The sequence below is a fragment of the Rattus rattus genome, chromosome 2 (assembly GCF_011064425.1).
Source record: "Rattus rattus isolate New Zealand chromosome 2, Rrattus_CSIRO_v1, whole genome shotgun sequence".
NCBI classification, from domain to species: domain Eukaryota; kingdom Metazoa; phylum Chordata; class Mammalia; order Rodentia; family Muridae; genus Rattus; species Rattus rattus.
Window position 1 is genome coordinate 90634646 of NC_046155.1, and position 25103 is coordinate 90659748.

At 51.0% G+C, this 25103-nt stretch overlaps 1 protein-coding gene across 5 annotated transcripts in view; it reads right to left on the reverse strand.

Moving 5' to 3' along the window:
* Positions 1–1077: 1077 nt before the first annotated feature.
* Positions 1078–25103, reverse strand: part of Ampd3 (adenosine monophosphate deaminase 3) — a 45201-nt gene continuing 21175 nt past the window's right edge. For 4 of the 5 annotated variants that reach the window (XM_032892907.1, XM_032892908.1, XM_032892910.1 and 1 more), the window contains exons 3-15: positions 24049–24250; positions 21872–22031; positions 19376–19595; positions 17341–17470; positions 12657–12851; positions 10887–11018; positions 10183–10346; positions 9518–9644; positions 8536–8699; positions 7399–7519; positions 5548–5721; positions 3596–3706; positions 1078–2765 (exon numbers count right to left, since the gene is read on the reverse strand). In XM_032892907.1, coding sequence (XP_032748798.1) covers positions 2589–2765; positions 3596–3706; positions 5548–5721; positions 7399–7519; positions 8536–8699; positions 9518–9644; positions 10183–10346; positions 10887–11018; positions 12657–12851; positions 17341–17470; positions 19376–19595; positions 21872–22031; positions 24049–24250 — 2077 coding nt within the window. In that variant the 3' untranslated portion in view covers positions 1078–2588. The remainder of the gene's footprint in view (positions 2766–3595; positions 3707–5547; positions 5722–7398; positions 7520–8535; positions 8700–9517; positions 9645–10182; positions 10347–10886; positions 11019–12656; positions 12852–17340; positions 17471–19375; positions 19596–21871; positions 22032–24048; positions 24251–25103) is intronic. The other variant, XR_004386856.1, reaches the window with a different exon arrangement.

Sequence of the window (25103 nt, forward strand, 5' to 3'; positions counted from 1 at the left end):
GGAACACAGCAGTGTAAGCAGCTGCTGTGACTTTCACCAGCTTTTCTGTCCTAGTACCCATCAGACAGAATAAGGGATCCAGCAGCACTCTGGCAGTTCTGTGGTCTCCATGTATGAAGATGTCATTAGAGAAGTGTCTTCGAGTCTTAGTGCCAAAGAGGGAAAGCAGAAGGAGGTGGCAGCTCTGAGTTAAGTTTGCTGGTCCTGTCAGCCATACTGAAATACACATTACTGTCAAAAGCGCAAGAGTTTCTCAGATACACTTTGCTAACTTACCACTCTATGGTCTTAGCTCTTCATCATCTTCTGTTTTATGGACTACGCCATGAAGATGAGAACACAGGAATGAGAGGTGGCATGTCTGTGGTATGTGCCCCTCCTCCTGGTGTTATGGTTATTCTGACAACCATGGTGTAGACACAGCATTTAGGTGCATCATAACCAGTCACTCGCATCTGTGTTTCAGAACCAGAGAAAGGCGAGTCTTGTGTCATGAGCCCACCCCTCAGCAAGCAGTAGCTACTGAGAGAGCTGGCCAGGCACGCTCTCAGACCTGTTTTTATTCAAGACAAAAGTGCGATTCACCAAGTGGGGAAATGGTGCTGACTTTCAACAGTACAAGTTAAGTAGGATATAAGGGAGCCATCCATCCTCAGGTCTGGAAACCTGAGCCTGTGTACAGTGGCCTTTGCTTTCAACTGTAAAACAGACAGGAGGAGGGATTCATACACACACACACACACACACACACACACACACACACACACACACACCAAGAGGGCCAGTGAGGACAAGGATCTAATAAAACATAAGGTGTTAGAGAAACCAGTGTGTCTGAGAAGCTTGTGGGACACGTAAAACCACCCCCACAGACCAAGACAACATCCATGGTAAAGAACCCCAGATGCCGCTTTGCTGATGCTCTGTGGGCCGGGCAGAAGCGAGGCTGAGGTGCTGGGTATGACCATAGCTTGCCTGAGCTCTGGCTTGCAAGTTGTGGGTTTCCCTTGTGTTCGCCACTACTCACAACTTTTCATGTGCCCATCTTAAAAGTGAAGAAAGAAACAGTTGCTCTACTGGGTCACAGTCCTAACAGACTTTATTTGTAGTCTTTAAAAAAGTATTTGATACAATGAAAAACTGTACAATACTTGCTATGTTTGGGCAAATGTATACAAATGGAGGCTTTTCAAAAATAATCCCTCATAACGACAGGTTTCATTCGGTTTCATAATCAGCTATGTAGGGTGGTATGTGTATTTGCCTAGTAAGGCATGACATGGTTCCTTCCATACGCTATGTGACCACTGGAAGGATGGCAGAGTCACAGGACGGGGTAATTAGTTACATGAGCATCTTCCAGGTACAATTAGGTTCATCTAAGTATGGTACAGGACTTCCTGCCTTGTGAATAGTTAGGAAGATCTTTGAACATTGTTCAGTATTCTGTACATACAGATGCCAAAAGAGAAAGTAATTCAATTACTCCATATGTATTTATTGAGCACCTACTATGTTCTAGGCACTAGTAACAAAGATGAGTAGTCTGATAAAGCTAGAGTCCACATTAAACTTAACTCTACCTGGTCCCTGGGACCATGATAGCTTCTGAAGAAATCTGCTTTAAAATAAAATGCACTGTGTTAGAGTGATTCTTTAAAAAAAAAAATTAAAATATGTGAAGCCTAAAATAGTAGGTGGAGGCAGGGGAATCGGGGACCGGGTGTGACTGGATCAGGAACTTGGCTCTAGTCCTGTGTGTCCTGAAACATTTCACTCCCCTGAGGAGTCAATCCCTGGTCTGACTCCTGGGGGAAGGTGGTGACAGCTACAATCATAGGACATTAGAGCCAAAAGGAGCAGAGGTCCTATGCTTTTCAAAGGCCTTCATTTAAAAAAACAGAAAAGTGAGAACAGCCCTAGAACCTCACCCTGTATCTTCCCCAGCCTAGGAGTGGACCATGAGATGGGTTCACAGAACATAGTTTGAGATGACTCATTGAGTCCTAGATGAGGAAAATAACAGAAGTGATGACCTCAGAGGGTTTGTTGGGCTTCCTACCTAGACAGGAAGGAGGGGTGCTCACAGGGAAAGAAACTTGTTTTTAAAAGTGCACAAATCGTCAGCAGGGGAGCTTTGTATTTTCTCTAGGTAGCCCCTTTATAAAAGGGGCTTTGGTGGGGGTTCAGGCAGCCAGCCAGCCAGATACCAAAGTGAGAACTGCTCTACAAGGTCTGCTGGGAGGACTGTGGCAGACACCAGACAGGCCTTGTGTCACTTGGCATTCAGCCTTGCAAAGTCCCAGCCCCAACCATATAAACACTGGCAATCACAGGAGACACGGACAACCAAGGACAGGTGTACACAGTGCCAGCTCCCAGAGCCCCATGGAAGGGAGCCAGCCTCTGGCTCAGAAACGCTAATGAAGTGAGCATGTTCATAAAGTGCAACCAAAACTGGGAGCTTGAGATTTCTTCAGCGGTGTCCTCATCACAGACGGAAGCCCCGGTTTGAGATCTGGGGCACCGTTAGCCCCAGCAGACCTGACATTAAACCAAAAGATGAAAGTGTGTGTGGACCGCTGGGCCTAGTCGGCCAGGGCTGTGATCTCCTCTGATTTCATGGCATCGGATAGAAAGCTGAGCTCGTTACACAGGGTCTCGTAGCGGAAAGCCATCCGGATCTGTGCAACATTTGTCTTTCGGATGTCATTGCCCTCCGGTCCCTCCTTGTAATAATTCTGACCCAAAAACTTCTGCTTCTCCTGAGGGCCAAGAGAAAAACAAGCAAAACCACGTTAATCTCTAGATCTGCACAGGCAGCTTTGATAGGAGCCCCGCACACAGACTAGTGTCCCTAAAGCTGATCCTCAAAGGGACATCTTCCTCCCATGGGACTCCAGATCTCCCTGGACCTCCATGTTGTGACCCTGACCATTCAGTCATTCTCTTCATTGTTGTGAAAGAGAAGTACAAAATTGATGGGCACTGGGTGAGGTAAAGGACTAATACCAGGAATCCGTCATGGCAGATGGTCATGTTCCCGGAGAGGCCAGATCCCAGAACAACTCACAGCCCTTAGGACTTTAACTGTCATTTTCCCCAAGACCAAGACCATGTAAGGATGTCTCTTCCTGTTAAATGACATCCCCTGGGCAGATGCCCAGGTTCTCAGTGTTGGTTACACATCCGATTCTTAAAGGAGCCATGGAAAAGGGCTGAGTCTCGTGCGTGCACTCTGCCTGCTCTGTGCCAGTGCAATTTTAGGGCCTGGGAACATAGGGAATGAGCCTCTGCACTCAACTTCCTTTCAAAAGGGAAACTGAAAAACACATAGGAAATGCACGGCACAGTGTCTACAGTGATGCATACTATGGGGGAAATAGATTAAGGAGAAAGAGGGCAGCCAGAGAAGACCTCTCTGTGTGCAGGTCTGAGATAGATGAGGGGCAGCCATGATGACCTCTCAAGGTTTCCCGTGGAGCCTAAGTGTCGGTGCTCCTAAGACCTGGCTTGTTCAGCTTGTCACCCGTCCCAGTCCCTGGGAAGGCACACTGAAGGGCGGGTGGAGGGACAGACAGCCCATCACACATACCTGATGTGAGAGGCCGCTCTGCAGCACGCTGTTCCGGGCAATCTCACACAGGTCACATGTACTCAGCTTCCACACTTGGGCTGCGATGGCGTACTCCTCCATGAGCGCTTCCTAGCCCCCGCCAGAGAGCACAGTCAGGTGAGAAACACTTCCACCTTGCAACACAAAAAGCACTTTCTCCATGGCTTTCCTCAACTCCCTAGCACCTAGATCCTCAAACTCCTGAGATCTGTTTGTGTGCAACTGCCAGTCACCAAATGGAGATAGATCAGGATGCTGCTGGATTCGTTTGCTCACCAGCACTGAGGGCCTAGAATGTCCAAAAGCTGGGCTCCTGCTCTCCTGTGATGGTCCTAATAAAAGGGAGGTTCCTTAGGTAAATACGGGTGCATTCATGCAAACAAGACAAAACAAGGGTCTATGAGAGGGACAGCTCCCCAAGGCAGCCGCCTCTGACACTGACCAACAAAGCACTGATAGAAACAGTAAAATGTAACATTAAATAAGAACAGGAAGATGATTCGATCAGTCCCTGAGGGGCGGGTTTAGCCATGGCCCTGCTCTTTCCTCTGGACAGGCACTACCTGCTGTCCAGCATCAGCCCCTTCTTCCCCACTGCCCTCTGAGACAAAGAATCTATTTGCCAACTCCGCTTGCCAATATGGCTGTGAGGCAGAATTGCTTTCACATGCTTTCCAACAAACTGAATGCAGAGCGGAGATGGGAACCCAGCTGTCTTCTATTAAATGAGACATTAAAGCAAACTGCAGAACAATGCCACTCCTCTTGGGATTTTCGTTTTGGGAAAATAGTTATTTTCATAACATTTTTTGCTATTTATACAATACTCAATGATTCCATTACTATTTTGGGGAGGGTGTAGGGTGTGTGTGTGTGTGTGTGTGTGTGTGTGTGTGTGTGTGTGCGCACTGTTGTTGTTTTTTAGTTTGGTTATTTCTGTTTTGTTTTGTTTTGATGCAGGGTTTCATCTGTAGCCCAGGCTGGCCCCCAGCTCCGGGTCTCACTGCCTCACCTCCCTAGCACAGGGATTCCAGGCATCAAATGGATATATTACTACTGTTAAAGGTGAAAGATTTCTACACTCAGAAAAGAAACCCGAGTATTGCACTACCATTTTTAAATGAGTTTGTAGATATTTTTTAAAGCATCCCTAGGTCCTTACAACAATAAAGAGCAACAGACACAACTAAGATGGGAGGCAGCTCTTCAAAGGCTTCTATTCTGGGTGTAAATGGCCCAGACACTGCAAGTCTGAGGAAGCTGTGCCCAGGATACTGTGGCTTCCATTGCTTGCTAATTGGTGACTTGACCCTGTCAACACCAGTAGAATGTTCTGGGACCAGTTACGCTCTTCCTTGTGCATGACATCTTTCCCGTCTCTCTACCCAGAGACACAAAGCATAATCATAAAAATGCTATTAGCAAAGCCAGGTGTGGTAGCACATGCCCGAATCCCAGCACTCCAGAGGCATAAGCAGAGGTAAGCAGATCTCTGTGATATCAAGGCCAGCTTAGTCTACATAGTGAAACCAGCCTTCTCCCCAACGGATCAAATACTATTAGTTAAATTTTTTTCCTTCAATTTTTGAATGGTGTATAATATACTGGGCCTACTAGACCCTAGTTCATCAGCTTAAGGAAGGGATGGTTTTATGCCCACTTTATATAAAATACAGTAAAATACCACAATAGAGAGAGTTCTATTAATTCCTCCAAGATCTCAGAGATGCATCAATAAAAGGTAGATGGCAAGAAAGACAGACTTCCCTCACCAGAGGAGCACCCTTGTCTTCACCAAGCCATACTACCCCAAAACAAAACTGAGCTTTGGGCTTGCATGTTCACAGTGGCAGGAGCCAGGGAGCTGGCTGGGGAGCAGGCCCAGACTGATGCCCACCAGGACACAGCTGTGTGTCTCTCCACAGCCTCACCTTGGTGTAGTGGAACTGCATGGGGTCATCAGTAGAGAGAGAGACGTGTAATCCCTTGTGCAGGAATTCCCGAAGTGGGTTCTTGGAATATTCCAGAAACAGGCTGTTGTTGCTGAGAGGAGACATGGCAATAGGAATCTGAGCAAGGTAGTAGAGATACTGCAAAACAGGACTCTGCAAAAGAATCAACAGACACTCGTGTGATGTGTGTTAGGGCGCAGTGGGGTGTTAATTCCAGTGGAAACCAGAGGTTGGGCAGTGTCTGGACAGGCCTTCAATAAGCCAAGAAAGCTGGGCTGTCCAGACCCACCTTCCTCTCCTGCCTGCATTCCACCCATTGCTCTAGGACATGTAGGGCCTCATGCCCACTGTTTGTACTCACTCTCGGCCTCAGATTGTAGGATAGAGTGGTGTGCAAGAGGTCATATCTTACACCTCCACAGGCCCCTGAACTAGGCAGACCAGGAGAACCCCTATATGCATGGGAAACATTCGAGTTGAGGTTTTCATTGGTTTGAATATAAAATCTCCTCCATTGTCTTGTGTGCTTAAGTGTTTGACCACCAGCTGGTGTCATGTTTTGGAAGGCTATGGAACCTTTAGAAAATACAGCCTCCCTGGAGGAAGTGGGCCATGAAGGGTTTTAGAATTCCTAGGATCCACTTCCTAACCATTTTCTACTTCCTGACGGGAGATGCAGTGTAACAAGGCGTCAGCATCTGTGCCATGGTGGGCTGTATCCTTCAAAGTGTGAGTGACAAGAAGCCCTTCCTCTTTTAAGATGCTTCTTGTTAGGTGTGCAGACATATGTCATCGAGCAAAGGAACTACGGGAGGGCTGGGCACCGGCTACCCTAGGAGCTAGAGCCTGGGGGAAGGGAAGGGGCAGGCTTCGTGTTATGGTAGTCTTCTGATGTCCCATGCAAATGTGACCAGAAAGAGGACATGTCAGGACCAGAGGCAAGGCAATATTTTGAAAGTGACCCAATATGTAGGGAGGCTGAGTACCCAGGTTCACAGTGACAAACATCATCTACAAGAAGCAAAAGCTAGATGGCCGACGTGCCCACCACTGGGGACTGGGAGTCAGTTACTGACCCAGTGGTGGGTCCTTTGTCTCAAGGCCTTAAAATAAGGGGTGTAGGAATTTTGCAGCACAGAACAAGGGTCAATGGAAGGAATCCAAATTCTGTGCTTATTATTACGTGAAGATCACGCTGCAGGTGAAGGTGGGCTGCAGGACTGCCTCAGCGCATTAGCACAGCAGTGCTCTCGAGGAGGGCCTGAGTTCAGTTCCGGGCAGTTCACAACCTGTAACTCCAGCTCCAGGGATCCGACAGCCTCTGCAGGCACCTGCCCCACCCCTGCACAGGCCCCCACACAGACATGCACGCACACATGTGAAAAAGGAAAATTAGTCTTTAAAAAGGGAAGGAAAAGGGAACCAGAGATACTAAACGCCTGCTGGTGCTGTTTCTATAAAGAAAGCATGGAGATTTCTATTCACTTTTTTCACCTAAAATGTGATGTGTTTGGTTATTTTATGGTTAAAAGTGAGCCAAATCGTCTTTGTTGGTTTTCCTGCTTTAGTTTTGTTTTGAGAGAGAGGGAGGGGCGGTGGAGGACGAAAACCTGAAGTTGGGTAGGGGGAAGGGAGGAGTTGGAAAAGGGAAAGAATATGATCGAAATATGTGAAAATATCTAAATAAAAATTGAAGTGAAACCAAGAAGACTGCAGTAGCTCAGCCCTCCAGGAGCCATGGCCCTCAAGGAGCACTGACCAGAGCTCTGAAGAGGGGATGGGGGATGGGAACCAGCACACTCAGCGCCAGCTCCAGGAGAGCACGCTTACCTTCTTGAGGAGCAGCCCGTGGGAAATGTTGTCTGCAGTCAGGAAGGCAGACACTAGGTGAGTGATGGAGCCGGCTTCCCCACAGTGAGGTCGGAACAGGAATGTGCTCAGGCCTCGTTCCCTGTGGAAGGGAGGCTCCAGGTCAAGACGTGCCCATGGCTTACCCTGCCCCTTCCCCAGCCAGAAGACAGCACCCCTATGGCAAGGTCAGCACAGCTAGAGCAGTGCACCCCAGAGCAGCCCCTCCTACAATGTGGAAGGGCAGAGGAGACAAGACATGGACAGGGGTCCTGGCCTCCTCCACTCACCCCCACCCCCACCCCACTTCTTGGCATTCCAAGACTGGCTCCATGAGAAATCAGGTACCACTTTGCTTTAGAAATGAGCAAAGGCCCAGGGCATGGCGTGTGTTGAAAGATGCTGAGCAGGTCATGACATAGCCAGAACCAGAGAGCCCATCTCCCAGAGCTCGACTCAGGACCACCTCCACCCTGGTCGTTACAGGCCCTTTTCTCAACCCCATTCTAAACTCACCCGGCACAACCTGGATTAGCTCAGTGCTAGCCAGTGAGGAGCTATGCTCCCAAAGGAAGGTGCATGCAATAGTAGACTCACAGAGAAGGGAACGGAGCTGTGCCCTGTGCCCTGTATCCTGTGCCTTGTGTCCTGTGCCCTGTGTCCTGTGCCCTGTGTCCCGGGTTTCTGACTCCTGTCAGTTTGCGCTTTGTCTGGTTTGTGGACCTTTCCACAGGACACCACCCTAAGATTTAGGCAAACTGAATCTGCTTCACTCGGTCTCTCCTGCATCCAGACTGTGCCTATCGCATGGGAGTTGGACTTTTTCAAGGCACAAATGCATGTGTGCAGATGGCTGCACAGCAGTAGAGAAGCAGCGTATCCTAGGTCTCTCCACGTGGAGGTCGTGCTGGTAAATATGTGCAAATGAACATGCGTGTGCAAATGTACAGCATCCATCGTTGCACATAAACCACGTATCTGTATCGGCACGAGTCTTCTCAAGCATGTGCCCTCATGTGCGAGCAGGCATGTGATAAACTTAAGAACCACATGGGTGTGCATGTTGGCAGGAGGACCACATGCATGTGAAGCCCACACGCATGCCGGGGCTGCACCCACCTGCGGAGGTTGTTCAGCACCATGATGTTGGCATACATGTAGTACAGGTAGTAACTGTAGGGTGGGTTCTGCTCACTGGTCCAGAGGTCTGGGCTGGGGCTCTTGTCTGAGAACATGTGGTCACTGTGCTTGGATTCATCATCCACGCTGTCAAACCCTGTCACCTGTGGGGGAAGTAGCGACGCTGACATTGACAATGAGGAAACCGAGGCTGGGCCAGATGAGGGTAGGCCTGAGCTGCCAGGTTTCTCCACTGCTGTTGCCAAGGAGGCCAGTGCTGCAGGGAGCGGCAGTCACTGCCAACAGCAGCATCGAGGGCTGGAGTGGGGGTGGGGCTGCTTGACAGCCAAGCATCTACAACCATCCATCAAGTCCCCTGCCCCCCACCTTACAGCTCGCCAGCTAGTTAGCACTCAAATGACACTGCCTGCGGAGGTGGCTGTGGCCTCGTCTTAATGTTGAGCAAACCAGGACCAGAGTGGTTTAGGAAGCTGTCCAAGCGCAATGACTTCGCTCTGGGCCCAGATAGGTCCAAAGCTGGATTCGGAGTTATAGGCAGAGGATTCCTGCGATGTGTCAAGTTTGGCTGTGAGATACCAGCCGAACGCCTCACAACAGATCGGGGGCCCTGACCAGGAGCACGGTGGCCCCAGAGGCTCCTCTGTGTCACTGAGAAGAAACCTAGCAAACCGTTTAAATCAGGTATCTCCGACCTCTGGGCTAACGGCTGCTGACCCTTGCCTGCAGCTGTCCTTTTAGGGACAGACGCAGCCTTCCCCAGCGCTCCCAGCAACCACTACCCTGAGAAGCAGCCCTTCCTCCATCCCTTTCATTATACAGCTGCTTGGAGCTGGCAGTCCGTGCCTGGGTCCAGGAGCTGGGGAGGGAAGCAGAGTGGAGGCCGGAGAAGGTGATTGGGCCCATGCGGGGCAGGAGTGCCCTCCTCCGCCAAAATGGGCTGACTAGAGGCCCCCAGACTTACGTATTTAAGGAAGAGGTGAAGCTCCCGATGGTCTTGAGGGTTGATGGTAGCCTGGAAAAGGGGCAGGAAGATGTTCTCCAGCATCTTCCCAAAGCTTGGCAGTAGTTTCTTTGACCTAAATATATCACTGGGGAAACCAAAGGCTGGCTTGTTAGGGACTTGGTCTGCCAGGTGGGCCCCCGCCACTTCCTCAGCAGAGAAAACAGCCAGTGTGGTCAGTGTTTGCAAACTGATGGGCATCTTCCTGTACCCGTGGCCATTGCCTCAAGCCAGAGGCCACTGAGAGTGAGGAGGTGGGATTCAGGCTGGGTGAGAAGTGACAAAAGAGTCCTCAAATCTCCAGGGACATGGACTCTACCACTCAAGCCCAGCCCAGCTGGAGATGAGAGTGTCGCTTTGCATGGCAGCCACAGAGGCCAGCAATGTAGGACACCATGGGTCATCTCATGGCCCAGGCTCACCCAAATCTTCAATGAGAAGAAAGGGTAGTCCCCCAGCAAGGCCTTCTCATGTATGCATTCCTCAACAGCAAGAGTGATGTGTGCTGAAAGCCGAGCCCCACAGTCCCTGTCCCCAGGCTCAGGAGCACACCCACGGACAGGAGCCATGCAGGACAGGCTGTGGTCCCCGGAGAAGCCCGGGGCAGACAAGAACACGGTACTCACTAGATCCTCGGCACCTGGATGATCCAACGCATGTTGGGCGAGTAGACCTTGTGCTGAATGAACCAGCGGGCCAGGCTAGACCACTCCTTAGGACTGCGACCATAGATGGACAGCCGGGGTTCTGAGTACTGGTACTTGCTGTCCTCCAACTCCCGGGCCACTTCCTAATACCAAGAACTGAGTCGGCACAAAAGCCTCCCAGCTACACAGGAGCCCCCGATCCCTGGGTGGGCCCTGGGATCCTCAGCTACCTGCTTGTAGGTGGGAAGGCTGAGCTAAATCCCTGGGGTTGCGGTGTAAGCACCCACTCCCCCGCCAAGGCTTCTCCTGGGGGGGGAGGCCAGGGTCTGACACCAGCACGCTGTAGAATCAGGCCTGGCTGCAGAGCCAGAACAGGCAACGGCAGTGTCTCCGCCTGGAGCCAGCCTGCAACCAGCCAAGTTCTGGCTACAAATGGACAGGGGTGGCGCCAGGATGCTCCGAGCTCTCCCTTCTCACCCCGAGCTCTCCCTTCTCACCCCTTCCCTGCCATTGGCCCACAGGACACACCAGCCCATGCTTGAGAGCAGGGGACCGGCGCTTGCCTGTGTTGGGTAGATAGATAAAAGGGCCTTTGGGGAGAGGAAGGGACAGAGGTCATACATGCCCCTGCTCTTTGAAGGCAGAGGACAGTGGGTATCTGAAGAGGCTGAGGGCTCACTCACCTTGACCATGCGAGCAAAGTACTCTCCCCCCAGGTAGTTTTCAGTTTTTAAATACAGGTCCCGGAGCTCACTGGCCCCCACAGGGTTGTACTTGGAGTTGAACTTGTCGAAGCGGTGAAATGTCTGCCGGCCCTGTGAGGAGATCCAGCTGGCTGCATCACAGTTCTTCTATGCAGTTACCAAATACACTTCTCCAGGCCTTTGCAAGGCAGCCACACTAGAAAATGTCCCCCACCCTAGCTGTCTCTCCCTCCCTTTCTCTCTTTTAGACAGAGGCTCACTATGTAGCACAAACTATCTTCTTTTTTTTTTTTTTTTTTTTCCGGGGCTGGGGACCGAACCCAGGACCTTGTGCTCCCTAGGCAAGCGCTCTACCACTGTCTTCTAACTTGCAATCCTCCTGCCTCATCCTCCACAGAGCTAGAATTACAGGCATGTGTTTCACCACAATTTTCGGCATGACACCTTGGCCATTCTGAGTGCCAGGACCTTGTCCCCTCAGTCAGCCATAGGACTCCTTTGGACAGGCACTCTACAGTGGAATGTCAAGGGCCTGGGGGTCTGAGGAACATAACCGACTTACAGACACCACTGAACAATCAAAACTAACAAGTTTAGGGTCAGGGAAGATGGCTCGGCAGATAATGTGTTTACTGCGCACCCCATGAACCAGAGTTTGAATTCTCAGAAGCCTATGTAAATGCCAGGTGGGCATAGTAGTCCCAGCTATAATTCCTGCCTCCTCAGAAAGCAAAGAGAGGGGATCCCCAAAGACCCTGGCTAAGACTAGCCTCTAGTGATGACCTCTAGAGTTGACTGAGAGACCATGCTTCAATGAATATGGTGAGAGAGCAATCCAAGATGATTCCTGGCATCAACTTCAGACCTACACATACATGTACCACACATGTGCAAAAACATGCACACACAGATCACAAAAAAAAAATTGGGTCAGAAAGAAATTAAGTTTTCACTGTGTCTTTTAAAAGTCTGAACAATAATTACCACGTGTTTCTGTTACATTGGGGTTATTTATCGTCTGTGGATGGATACGTGTGTCACTTTCTACTTTTGAATATTGGAGACAATGCTGCTATGAACAGCTGCCTGCAAGTGTCTGCTGAAGTCTCCAAGAAGGCAAAGAAGAGCTAAGAGCAAAGAAGTCTATAGAATTCTACAGCCAACATTTTAAAGAACCACTCTGCTGTCTCCATAGCAACTACACCATAATTCAGAATTTTAACATCTTTGAAAATTAACGAGGTGCATGATAGTCATCACTTTATAAATCTCTCTCTTTTTTAAAATGTATTGATTTTTTTTTACTTATGTTGTGTGTGCCTGCTGGATGGGTGCAGAGTGCATGCAGTGCCTATAATGGCCAGAAGAGGGCGCTGGGTCCCTAGAACTGTAGTAATAAGCTCTCATGAGCTACTGACTGGGTTCTGAGAGCTGAAACCCTGTCTTCTTGCTAGAACAGAAAGTGCTCTTAACTGCCATCTCTTCAGGCCCACAGTCATCATTTTATTGACAATAAAATAAAATAAAAGCTTAAGTGAGTCACCTACGGGTACATGACTCCTAAGTGATTGAGGGAGATTAGAACTTGTAACCACCTGACTTCATGGTCTTCCTTTGACCCATTTGTTCCCAGTCCCACTATTCAACAACACCAGATTCCTTCCACAGCTCTACTACAAGAAAAGGCAGATGGTTCCCCAGCCACCACTGTCCAAGAAGCACAGCCATGCTGGCTTTTATGACGCTCACCGCATGAACATCCAGCGAGTCCACTGTGAGGTCGTAGGGGTCCATGTGCAGGCTGTCAAACACCTGCCGCAGGGTGATCTTCCGACCGAGCTTCTCGGCCACAGTTCTGTCCGGCTCTGTCTGGTACGTGTACTTGATGAAACGCAGCAGGTGCTTCTGATTCATGCAGGCCGCTGCGTGGATGTGTGTGTCTACCTGGAACGCATCACCCACTGGTCAGTGAGCTGGTCCCCTCCCCTAGTGACCAAAGAGCCTCAGCTCTCCATGTGGAGCCCAGAGGCATGGCACTACATGGACCATGCACACAGGGCCCACCATGACTCTTCTATTTTCCCCCTAGTCCTTGGAGCTGGTCTTCCCTCCTGCAGGCCGGCCACCCAGCCCACATTCAAACAGCATTAGGGTATTTTTGTTTTTGTTTATTTTTGTTTGCCCTCTTAACTAGTCCTCCATAGCTCTTGCATACCCAGTCCCGGCCCTTTAGCTGGAATTAAGGCTGCACGTGACCACGATTCTCCCCTTCCAGCTGCCTCCCATCACATGCGAGGAGCCTCTTATGGCTCCTCGGACACCAGGCTGCTGGATCACACTGCCCGTGCCTTTCCTCGGCCTGTGGGATGTCTTCCTTCCCATCATGCTCATCTGCCTTGTTCTGCCTCCTGCACATGGGAGCCAAGCCTGATCCCCTGGGCACAACTAATCCATGATGGGCACATCCTTCTGACCCCTCTTGGATGTTTCTATCTGCCTGGGAGCTCCTCAACGACAGGGACCAGGTCCACTGCATCCTCTTAGCATCTACGGCAAAGTAGATGGATTGGTCCAAAGTACTGGTCAGGTGAGTCGATAGTGAATGGATGGATGAGTGAGTGAAGAGAAACCAGTACCATCCGATCCAATGGGCTCATATAACCATTGACATCCCACCCTTCCCACTGACTTCTCTGGGAATCCCCAAAGCAACAACCCTAAGGGAGTTAAGACGGCGACCACCACACCTTTCTCCATCAACTCTAACCACCTCACCCGAATCCAGGGTTTTCAAGTCACATCAGAAACAGATCCTCAAGCCAACATGTGGACTCAGACTGCAGAGCAAATTCTGACTCCCAGGCAGAAGACAGGAGCTTGGGTTCCCTGCGCTCGATGAAACCATATATTCCCCCAAAGGAGGGACCGGCATGGAGCCCAGTGGGATGTTGGCTTCCTGTAACATTGAGCTGTCCCTTCACCTCTGACCTCTCCCGTGACAACTTATCCTCATCCCAGACCTATGCCACCTGTGCCTTTAAAGATTGTTTTTATTTATGTGTATGTGAATACAGGTACATATACCAGAGGGAGGAAGCCATGGGACAGGTGGCTTGAGGGAGAGAGGAGGCCTGAAGGAGAGGGGGAGAGCTTGGGGAGGGTGCTGAAAAGGGCACTGGATCCCCTAGAAATGGAATCACATGTAGTTGTGAGCTGCCTGCCATGAACGCTGGGAACTAGACTCCAGTCTCTGCAAGAGCACCGAGAGCTGAGCCCTCTGTGCCCTTCTGTCTTTAACAACTCCCAAATGTGGACCATCAGCTGAAGGTTCCAGAACTAATTACCTATCAGATATCTCTGTTTGAGGAACTCAAAGACAGTTCAAATTTAATGTACCTCCAAAACTGTACTCTCTGTCTCAGACCACAGCCCAAACCTGACAATCTCCCAGTTCTCAGTGTCTGAAAAATGACAGATTCTGAACTCATGGTCACTGTGAAAACCAGGGGCACGCTTGGCCTTCCCACCCTCTTCTCTCAGTTCCATCCAATCATGTCAGTTCTACCTTCCAAACATGTGCTCCACCCTCACTGCCACCGAAGAACTCACTCGTGAGTCCAGAACGACCTCTTTCTGAGCCGTGCAGCTCCTTCCCTTGTCCTCTGTCAACCACACCACCCTCACGCCCATGCCAGCGAGAGTGGTTTGTTTTAAACACCGTCTCTATCTTAGGAAAGGAGCACTCCTCACGCTGCCTGTCCTGTCTCCCTCACCCCTCCGTTCTCTCTCCCTTCTTACAGGCTGTCACCTGGCTAATGGGTGCCCTAGAGACGCAGTGAGCATGCCAGGTCACCTCTCACGAGCTCAAGGAGAGTCCCAATTCAGAGGCTACCAGACACCGGCCTGCACCCTAGAGCTGCAGCAGACCGGGCTCTCTGGCAAGGCTGGGGTGAGAGGCACTGGCCTCAAGCCGGGGAATGCTTGTTAGTTATCTGTTAGGACATGCGAAGCCAGACATTTGATCTATTGGACTTGTGTGTCCATTATCCCAGCCAGCCCATGGTGTTGGGGACAGTGCTCACTCATCGGGGACCTTCCTGCCATCAGTCCTTGACCTTCCTCCAGGAAAAACAGGAAAACTCAAATTGAAATGCATGGAGCATAGCAGGGCCAAGAAAGGAGACAAGAGTTCAGCCTGGCTTAGCTCACTGCGCAGGCGCAAGCGCGGCCTGTCTCATCGCAGATGTAGCCTGTCTCATCGCAGACGCGGCCTGTCTCAGCATGACTCCACACATTCTTTGCCATTCTAGCTGTGTCCTCCAGCGTCCCAGTCATACACACTGCCTGTGGTGGCTCCCATGAGTCAGAGGACAGAGAATGAAGCCAGCTGGGCCATCCAGGAACACCACCCGCCCCCCACACCGCGCGCGCCCCAGTCCAATTTGCAGAATAATTCAAAAAGGGCCTTCACTGGAGATTAGCGTCTTCGATTCGCCAGAAGACTCTACATAAACACTCTCCTGTCACAGATCCAGGTTCACAGGAACAGTCACATTTCGGTGCAGCCCTGTTTGATATCTGGGACCCGAGCTACCACTTACTATCCTCACACCCATGGCAGACATGAGAAATCGATAATCGTATTCGTTCTCTGAGCTTGAATAGCTTTAGGGAGCCAAACTCACTTGATCGGGCTTGATCGGGCTTGGCGCAGATATCTATGGTGTCCCTAATGTTACACTTTACAAAGTGGACAATGTTCATTTCTAATCAATATCCAACTTCCTTCTTTCTTAGCCGTGGGCAGAGAACACATTTCAGTTATAGGGTCCTGCCGGTTGGGGCTCACAATGTCAAAACTCATCCCATACGGACTCATGCCATGCCCCAGGCTCTTGCCTTTAGAACCTGACTCCCGACATGATGGCCACCATGGAAATAGGGATACCCTTCCCTGTCACTGTGGATTTTAAAATCTCGGTCTTGACCTTAGAACAGGGGTTTTGAGTGGGAAGATAAATCACCCAACGCCCAGCAGGTCAGCTGTCGTGCCCTGGAGGATCAGGCCGAACTCAGCAGCTCTGAACTTATGCATATGTACCAGTCTCGGCGCCAAAATCCACACTGTTGTGTCTAGAGTAGGCATCGACCCCAGACTGCCAGGGAACCCCAAGAATCATCTCTTCTCTCCCACCTCATGGCCAGGGAGCAGTCCAGAGACTCACAGAGATGACCACGGGACCATCAGAAGCATAGTTGGCTAGGCTAGCCTGGCCCCAAGCTTCAGGAGATATACAGGCCCAGAGCATTCACACTTGCAGAAGGCAGGGCTGTGCCAGACTGGGTGAGGTGTTTCACCTATCTGCCAGGGGTATGTGCTAAGTTATCACAGAAACTTAGCCACCCAAAGAAGGAACAGACAGTGGCTATTGTGTCTAGGTAAGTGATCTAACCACAACCTTTCACCTCTGACCATGCATCCAAGACACGAACAAAAACCTCTCAACCCATGAGTCCTACTCTTACTTTGGAAGCCTCTTGGTCCAGTCTGAGACTAATGGCAGTCTTTAAGAAGTCCATCGGCCTCCATGGTCCAGAACCTTCCCACAGCCCTGCTGGCCTCCCTCTACCTGGCTGTCACCTCTACTAGACCTCCCTCTCCCCTGACATCTACACATGCTGCTCCCTCCCCTGAATGCCAGTCACTTTCCTTCCCCTGTACCACACACCCTCTCCTGCTCAGTTCTGGCCTCTCTGAAAGCCACTCCCTGCCCCTGTCACGGCACTTGTCTCTGAGGATCCTTATCAGCAGAAAGTGAGTCTCGCTCTCCATCGGAGCCATGCTCAACTTGATCCCAAGCCTTCCTTCCCCTGAAAAAAGGTAAAAAAGCTCCAGGCCAGGATCCTTTAATACACACACACCTGCCCTGTTGCTGCCCCCGCAGGCAGAAGGTGTCAGAGCCACTCAGCCACTCCAGGGGTAGAGGCGGGGCAGAGACTGGAGCACCTCAGTGTTTTGCTTTGATAGACCTGACTGCCTAGGATGTAAACCTGCTAACTCCTAACTCCAGAGAAGTCCTCACAGCTCTCCCTCTGTGATGTCTCTGACACAGCCACTACCCTAAAGCCACCACTGTTAAGGCCAGTTAGCCGGCTGTGTTCTGAGCTGGAGAAAGAGACCTGTCCAACACAGGCATTCCACCGTGGACCTAGAGTGGTACCACAGTATCCGAGACACTACCCGGTGCAAGGGTGCAGTTCACCAGGCTTCCTACTGCACAGACGTGTTTATCACACAGGGTACTCTGGCCAAGAAGTGTCCAGCCAGGAGACCTGGCGCTCACCCAGCTCTGGTCCTAGACAGACCCAAGGCATTGTTCCCTGGGCCCAATACGGGGCCAGGTGAGTGGCTTGAACACCAGCCACCACATACCTTTCTCACATTATAAAAGTCTCTGTGGGGGTTACTCTTCAATTCCTTGAACTCTGACATTTCATTTAACATCTCATGAAGGCTAAACTTGGATTCCAGAAAGTTCAGTCGTCGGTGACAATAGGTTTTCCTGCAAGTTGGTGAGAGATAGAGACCCCAGTAAGATGTCACATCAAATGACAGTTTGCTAAACCTCAAGACAGTGTAGTGACCTGGGTTGGAAGGGTCAAGTTCAGGTAGCATGGAGGAAGAAGAGCTGAGATGCTTGCAGCTTCCTCAGACCTGGTTGAACTGACCAGCATGCACGTGTGTGATGACGCCACATAAGGAGACAGTCAAGACACCAACGCTAGGATCTCTGGGTTTGTCGTCTTGTGTGTTTGGGCAATGAGCAGAGGAATAACCTTCCCATGTGTAACTGTGGAGATGGTACTGCCCCAGACTGAAGTTCCTGTTACGGCTCTGTGTCTGGCTGAGCAGAGCAGCCCTCCCCTTGTCCCTCTCATCTTTCCTCAGCCCCCGCAATCCTTTCAATACAGAATTCATTGCCTAGAGTATCAATAGCGCAGCCAAACTATCTACTACAACCTGCCTATCTTGGGATGCAGAGGCATCAACTGTCCACCCATGACCAACTGTCCCTAGATTCCCAGGACCTGAGGGATCCTCAACTCTGAGAGTCCTGGGCAGGAAGCAGACATTTTCAGTCAGGAGCAGGTGAGGAACACTGAGACAGAAAGCTTTGTAGGACCGACACCCCAGGATCCCACCCAGGGAAAGCACTCACAGGGAATAAGTTTTCCTCAGTGAGCAAAGATGAGACTCACTGCTATGGCCAGAGGTCCCCCCACACCCAGCTCAGCTGCCCAGCCTCACAGGATTGACCCTGCTCCCTCAGCATTCTCAATAGCAGCTGCCTACTTCTCGAGTCCGCTAGGTCGCCATAAAGAGCAGCTGCTTGGAGCTAGAGAGATGGCTCAGTGGTTAGGGTTACATACTGTTTTCCCAGAAGACCTGAGTTTGATTCTAAGTATGCAAATCACAACTGTTTGGAACTCCAGCATTAGGATCCTTCAGCCTCTGACCTCCTCACATGCAGATATACACACGTGTATATAAATTAATGACAATAATAATATTTGTAATGCCAACCTACAACAATGCCATCATCTATCTACAGAGGCAAGCCCTGAGTGAGCACAGGGGTCTCAGAGTGGGAAAGGACTCTGAGCTGGTGAGAGACAGAGACCCCAGTAAGATGTCACATCAAACACTAGGTTTGGTCACTTTGTCTAGTGATATCCCAAGAAGGACTGTCACTGACAGTTTCTCAGACATCAGTCACTGCTCACACCCCAGGGAAGGAGGGATTCCCAAAAACTGTCCCTTTCCCTACCAGGTCTTAGTTCTGGCCTCTGATCAGTGAGGACCAAGAGCTAGAGGTCCATCCTCCCCCACCCTGCTCTTCTGTCTCAGGGACAAGGCCTGCTCTCTTCACAGCAGAACCCACAAGGCAGGAGTGAGGGGTACGTGGCACTCTGGCAGCCCTTCCCTTCCCCAGACTCCATTCCTAAGGTTCAGGTAACTGGCCCTTCACCACTGGTTAGGTCATATCCCTGCCTGGAAGAGCGCCACCTTCCTGTCAGCTCCACCAAGCCTCAAGCATGGGTAGGGACATGAAGGGACCCAGGATCCCGGCATACTACCTTCAAAAGCACAGAGAGCCCATTAAAAACAAGGGTCTTTATCCCTCCCTCGGTGCTCACCCATGACCTGGGCTGGCAGCTGGCAGCTCTCTGCAGTGTTTCCCTGCCTAAGGAGAGGGGTGGCAGCTGATGAAGATACACAGTGGCCACCGCCAACAGAACTCTCCATATGTCCATGTGCAGCAGGGGGAGCAGTAACAATGCTAAGCCTGTGCAATCCCCCAAAAGGAAAATCCAGGATGGATTGCAAGTGTCAAAGCTTGCTGTTCCTTCCCACCCCACCCCCCCAACCCTGACAATGAACAGGGGAGTCAGGGAGACTGGCTTACGTGGGGCCATCGGTGATGAGTGCCAGAATATGGCTCATGTCCACGATGTAGGTCTCCAGGTCAGGGTAGGGCAGGCTGTGGGGTTCCTGGCGTTCTAACATCGTCTGATTGTCATACACAAAGAGAACACCTCCCTGCATGCGGACCAGGTAGCCCAGGTTGGGGGGCGCATCGTCCAGGCAATAAGGGTCTTCCTGGGGCAGTGGGGGAGGGTGGAAGTCTGCAAAACAGGATGAGTGGTGGCCAAGTGACCGGCCTTGTACACTTTGTCAGCTTCCCTGGTTTGTCTCTGTGACCCTCACCACTGTGTGAAATAATAGTTCACGCCTTGAGTATCAGAGGACACACTGGTTTGTAGCCGCTATAGCTGTCTCTAGAGCACGCCTGTCCCAAGGCTGGCACACCGATACATGTGTGTGTGTGTGTGTGCATGTGTCCATGTCCATGTCCATGTGCATGCATGCTTGTGTGTGTGTTTGCACATGCACATATGTGTGCGTTTAGATCAATTAAAATGGGCTTCACCTATTTTGCCCCCCCCCCGGAATGTCTGCTTTATTTTACTTTTATTTCTTAGAAAGGAATGGCTAGGTGTTCTCCGGGTAAGATAACGGAAAGCAAAGGCCATGCCTGGGCAGGGGATCACTGCTCCCTCTTCCCACATTTTTCAGAGCCCAAGGCAGCCGAGGAATTAGATGAGAAGCCACCCTGTCCTGAAAACAGCAATAGAAGCAGTAACCAGGCCCTCCCCTCCCAGAGCAGGAACTGGCCAGCTTGGAGTCCTTTGCCCAGCACGGAGCCAGGCAAACTATGCCCAACCCACACAGTTAAACACCTCTGCTATTTCCTGGCTGTGGACTCTGCAAGTCCTTTGCCTCTGGGGTCCTGACTCCTCACCTGAGACACCTCCTCCCCAGCTGGGGTAGTGAGGGCCATAAAGGCTCGGGTAGGGAAATGCTCTGTAAACAGGCGTGCCCTGCACAAGGATCACGGCATTGCTTATGATGGTTCAACTTAATGGGCTTTTTTAAACTATAGGATTGTGCAGAAGTAAGTGTGTGTGTGTGTGTGTGTGTGTGTGTGTGTGTGTGTGTGTGTGTATGTGTGTGTGCGTGCGCCAGCAAAATGTAGGCCAGCAAAAACACTCAGTGCTTTGAATAAGGGCACTCAGCATGGTGTCACTACGTTGCTGACTTTACCCAGCTGCAGGCTCACAGAAGCATTCTGAGCGTGGTTAACATAGGTTGGCCGCTTTAACTGCATCTCCAGCTTAGATATTTTCAGTTTCCGTTGGATTTACAGGGAGCACAATCCATCAACAGTCGGGAGCATCTGCATTCTCATTAGTCTGGAGAGTTCTCAGCTCTTAACCAGCTGTCTCCGGCCAAGGAATAAACACAGCCGACGGCCAGCACCTTGCAGGCCAGTTGCCTGACAGGCAGAAGGAACCTTGGCTCCTGATTGGAGCAAGTACCCAGGCACAGGGCAGGGTGTCCTGCCTCAGCACTCCGGATCAGGCTGACCCTAAGCTGTGATGGTCACAGAGAAAGCAGAACACAGCAGAGCAGGATGCTGATGTCCCCATCATGCACAACAACAACAGACCAGACCAGGAGTCTCTAGATAGTGCTAGCGTTGTGTAAGGGTGGAGAGTTGGAAAGGCCTATGTGGAAGCCGCAGCCCACTCAGAGACTGCATCACCTCCCCACACTCATGCCCAGGACACAAGGGCTTTCTGCCACGTGAAGCACCCGAGTGTCTGACAGTCATTCCTGTCTGGCCACTGGTAGGGAGACCTGTCCCTCTGACAGACAGGGAAATAGCCTTGGGAAGGCTGAGAGCTATCCGGGCACTTCCCTGGTAGAAGGAGATACTCAATACAGAACTGGGCTAGAAAGAAGGACGACCTAACAGCCATTACCGAAGGCAGCGAGGGCCTGGATATGATCCCCATCTCCGAATTTCAAGGCTGAGGGTCCCCGTGCCCTTGTTTTAGCAACTTCACTGTTAGCCTCTGCTTCTCCTGGGCCCGTTACTAGGTCAGAAAGATACCCTGCCCTTTCTTGTCTCTCTTCCCTGAACTTGGCAGCATAAATATGGCTGCCATTTATGGAACATTCTAGATGCCCAGTCTGTACTAAGCGTTCCATACACATTCACACAATCTCTCCAAGGGAGGTGGTGATTGCTGGCATTCTGTTTTTCAGACCGTAAAACTGAAATTTAGAGAGGCCATTTGCTCAAGGGCCAAGAAATTAGCACAGTCCAGATATGAAGGGCAAAGGGCACTTCCCTTGACCAGGGTGCATGGGCTCTTTGTGTATTCCCACTCAGCCCATCTGCTGCCGTCCATTTGATTGTACTGTTTCAAACACACCAGGAACCCCACCTCAAAAGAAACACCACGGGTAGAAAAATATTCAGCCAGCAGAAAGTCCCAACCATTCTTGGATCAGGCTTACACACAGAACAGCACCGGGTTCCAAGACTCCATACCTGGGAGACCCTCTTCCAAAGGCACACTTTCCCCCTGATGAGCCAGGTACTGGGCTGTGGTCCGCGGGAAGCGGTGATAGGCAAGCCGTGCATACTTCTCCCGGATCATCAGGGCCTTGGCCAGGCTCTTGGCAGCCTGTTCATAGTCTTCCACAGTGATCTACAGCAGGGAGACATGTTAGAAAGGATCTGTCCACAGCCAGGGACTGCAGCGCTTGGAGAGGTCCTGTGCAAGCCTGGCTCCCATGAACCAGGATTTCAGGACAGTTCCCATCAAACTGATCAGAGAGGCTCATTGTGTGTGACCCGTTCACACAAACACTGTGACTTATGCTGGGTTCCTGAGTTCCTTCCAGGAGTCTGGAATTGGGGGTGTGTTGTGCAGATGTGAGCAAAGGCAAGGTGTCCCTAATGAGCTTCCCTGATGGACACTAGGTGTTGGTGCCTTACTGGGAGAGACCTCTTGGAGGCTAGTCCTAGGATCCCCCAGATGTCGTCCTATGTGTCCCTCCCCTTGGCTGATGTACTCTATGTTCTTTTTGTGATACACTGAGGCTATGGGTACAGCCAGGTGCTGCGTCCTGAGAGCCCTTCTAGCAGGTCTCAAAGTCTGAATGTGGTCTTGGGGACCCTGACAGAGGAGACACAGGGAGAAAGATAGGGTTGCTAGGAGGGAGACGGGTACTCAGCCTGCACACCCCAGACTGGCCCCAAGGATGCGGATTAAACCAGAAGCCTGCAGCTGCAACCAGCATACAGAGCCTGAGTCCTATCCCTGAAGTGAAGATAACCACCGTCATTTCTAACTGAGGAAAATCGATGGGTCCGCAGATGCTAAAAACAGAGCATCTTTTGCTCTGCCACCGTCTAGCTGCCAGTCAGCCTGGCAAGCATCAGGTCAGTGGGGCTCCTAGTCACAAATGAAGTTTTCTACAGTTTACTGCGTTACTGGGTTTACTGGAATTTTGTGAACCCTCAGATTATGTGCACTCGCCTTCCAAGACCCTGGTGCTCCCGTGTCTCCTGATTGTTCTGGATGTCCTTTGAGGGAGGGTAAGCAAAGCATCATGGGTAAAACGCCCTCCCTTCTCCCTTGCCCAACTCTGTCATCAGAGGGAGTGACCAGCGTCTGTCTTTCTCATCCATTCCCCAAATCTGACTCCTTGCTTTTCAGACTGGAAGCAGCTCCCTTCCCATCTCAGATGCCCACCACACACGGGACACGCCTCAGAACAACCACAGGCACAGGACAGCAGACACATGCTAAGATAAAGCCAAGTCCCCACCTACAGCAAAGCCAAAGGAACACACGACAAAGGACTCAGGAGGTCGCTAAGGAGATCAGAGAAGGTGCGGGGTTCCTGAGGAGCGGCAGCCACTAGCCAACCATGTGGGCCCTGGGTACCAGGATCAGTAAGGTCAGCCTGCCTCTCCTAGCCTCATCACTCTCTAGTTATGCACACAGGAGGGGACAAGGAAGAAAGTGGGAGGTAACACTGAAAGCTCATCTACTCCACCAGCACACATTCAGCCCACGTCTACCTTCTATTCCTTTACTCTGCCCACATCTGTGAGGTGGACACCAAGCCCTGGCCAGGAGACTAAGCCTGGGCTTGGCAGAAAAAGCAGCCTGGCTAACTGCATTACTTCACTTCTACATTCCTATTTCCAAGAAGTCAAAATGCATGTAGTGCAAACACACAGTGAAATACTATGCGCTCGCAAAGAAGAACAAGGAAGCTCTTTCATAAATCAACATGGCATCATCTCTAAGGGAACTTTTGAATACAAAAGGCTTGTTCATTTTCTCATCAAGAGCCTCTCTTACGGGCTGAGGGATGTATAGCCTGTATTTAAAGATATTTATCTAAACATGGAAGAGGCAATTTTACAAAAGTCAATACCACCACATAGTCTCCACTGGATGCTGGGAATGTTCACAGGTCCCATTGGCAGATTTCTGAGCTCGGGAACACACAGCACTAACTGGACACAGCCACACCATGCCAGCCTGAAGGTCTTGGTCTTGTAAACCAAGATAGGATAGCTCCCTAGACACGTTGACACCCCTGAGTCTCTACTAAGGCTTCCCTTATCTTCAGACCCTTGGGTCCCCTTCTACCACCTCCCAGACACACACACACTGGGCCAGGTTTCCAGGGTGGCCATGACCTTACCCCTGCACAGTAATCTCCACTGATGGTGACTCGCTGATACTCAGGCATGTCATAGGGTGCCAGCCCAGGCTTAGAAGCAGCTCCAAGGACCAGAGGGGTTGTAGGAGACATGGCCGGACTGACAGTTGGAGGACCTTTCCAGTCTTGTGTTGGCATCTGCAGGGACATAGACTGCGACCGGATCATCTTGAAACTCTTCTTTCTAAGAGCCAAGGACAAGGGACAGGGGAGACATCAGCTGCTAACAGGGAGAGTCCGGCAGGAAGTTCCACTGTCATCAATCGCTGGTGCTGGGTGTCACTAAGAAGCCTTGGTGGGCTGGGGCGATGGCTGATGCTAAAGTGCTCGCAGTACAAGCACTAGGATGTGGGTTGAGAACTCCAGCAATCACACAGAAAGCGGGTACCACTGTGGGCATCAGTAGCCCCAGCACAAGTGAACACCAGGGGTTCCTCTGGCCAATTTAGCTGAAACAGAAAGCTTCACGTTCTGTCCAGAGACTCCGTCTCAAAAAATAAGACAGATCTAAACGGAGGAGGACACCAACCTCTGGCCTCTGCACCTGCACCTACCTGCACTCACCCACATTTCTGGCTGCTTATGACTTCCTCTTCCCAGCCTTCCAGACACTATACCCAAGGTCATGCCTCACTGCTGTGGGTGGAGTCTGCAGGGCCCATGGCACATAGCACGAGGGCAATGTGGCAGGGCAGAGACAGACAGACCCAGACCGCACTCCAGTATGTACGGGTGACACTGCGTCAGAGAAGCATTCCCCAAGGTGTGGACAGCACACTCTCTTCAAATGAGCCAAACCCCAAGCCCTGACAAATGAAGTCTCCAGAAAGATGTGGCCAGGGACACAAAGACACAACATTGTATTTTAGTTACAAATGTGTGCACAGGACACAAAAGGGATGAGAGTGATCAATTTGTCAGCCTCCTTGGTGAGGGCCCAGAGACAGAGGGGCCTTGCACAAAAATCACACAGCAAGGCGGCTTTCTCCAGCCATTAGCCAGCTTCTCCTCCCTCAAGCCTGCTCTTTGCCTCCTGG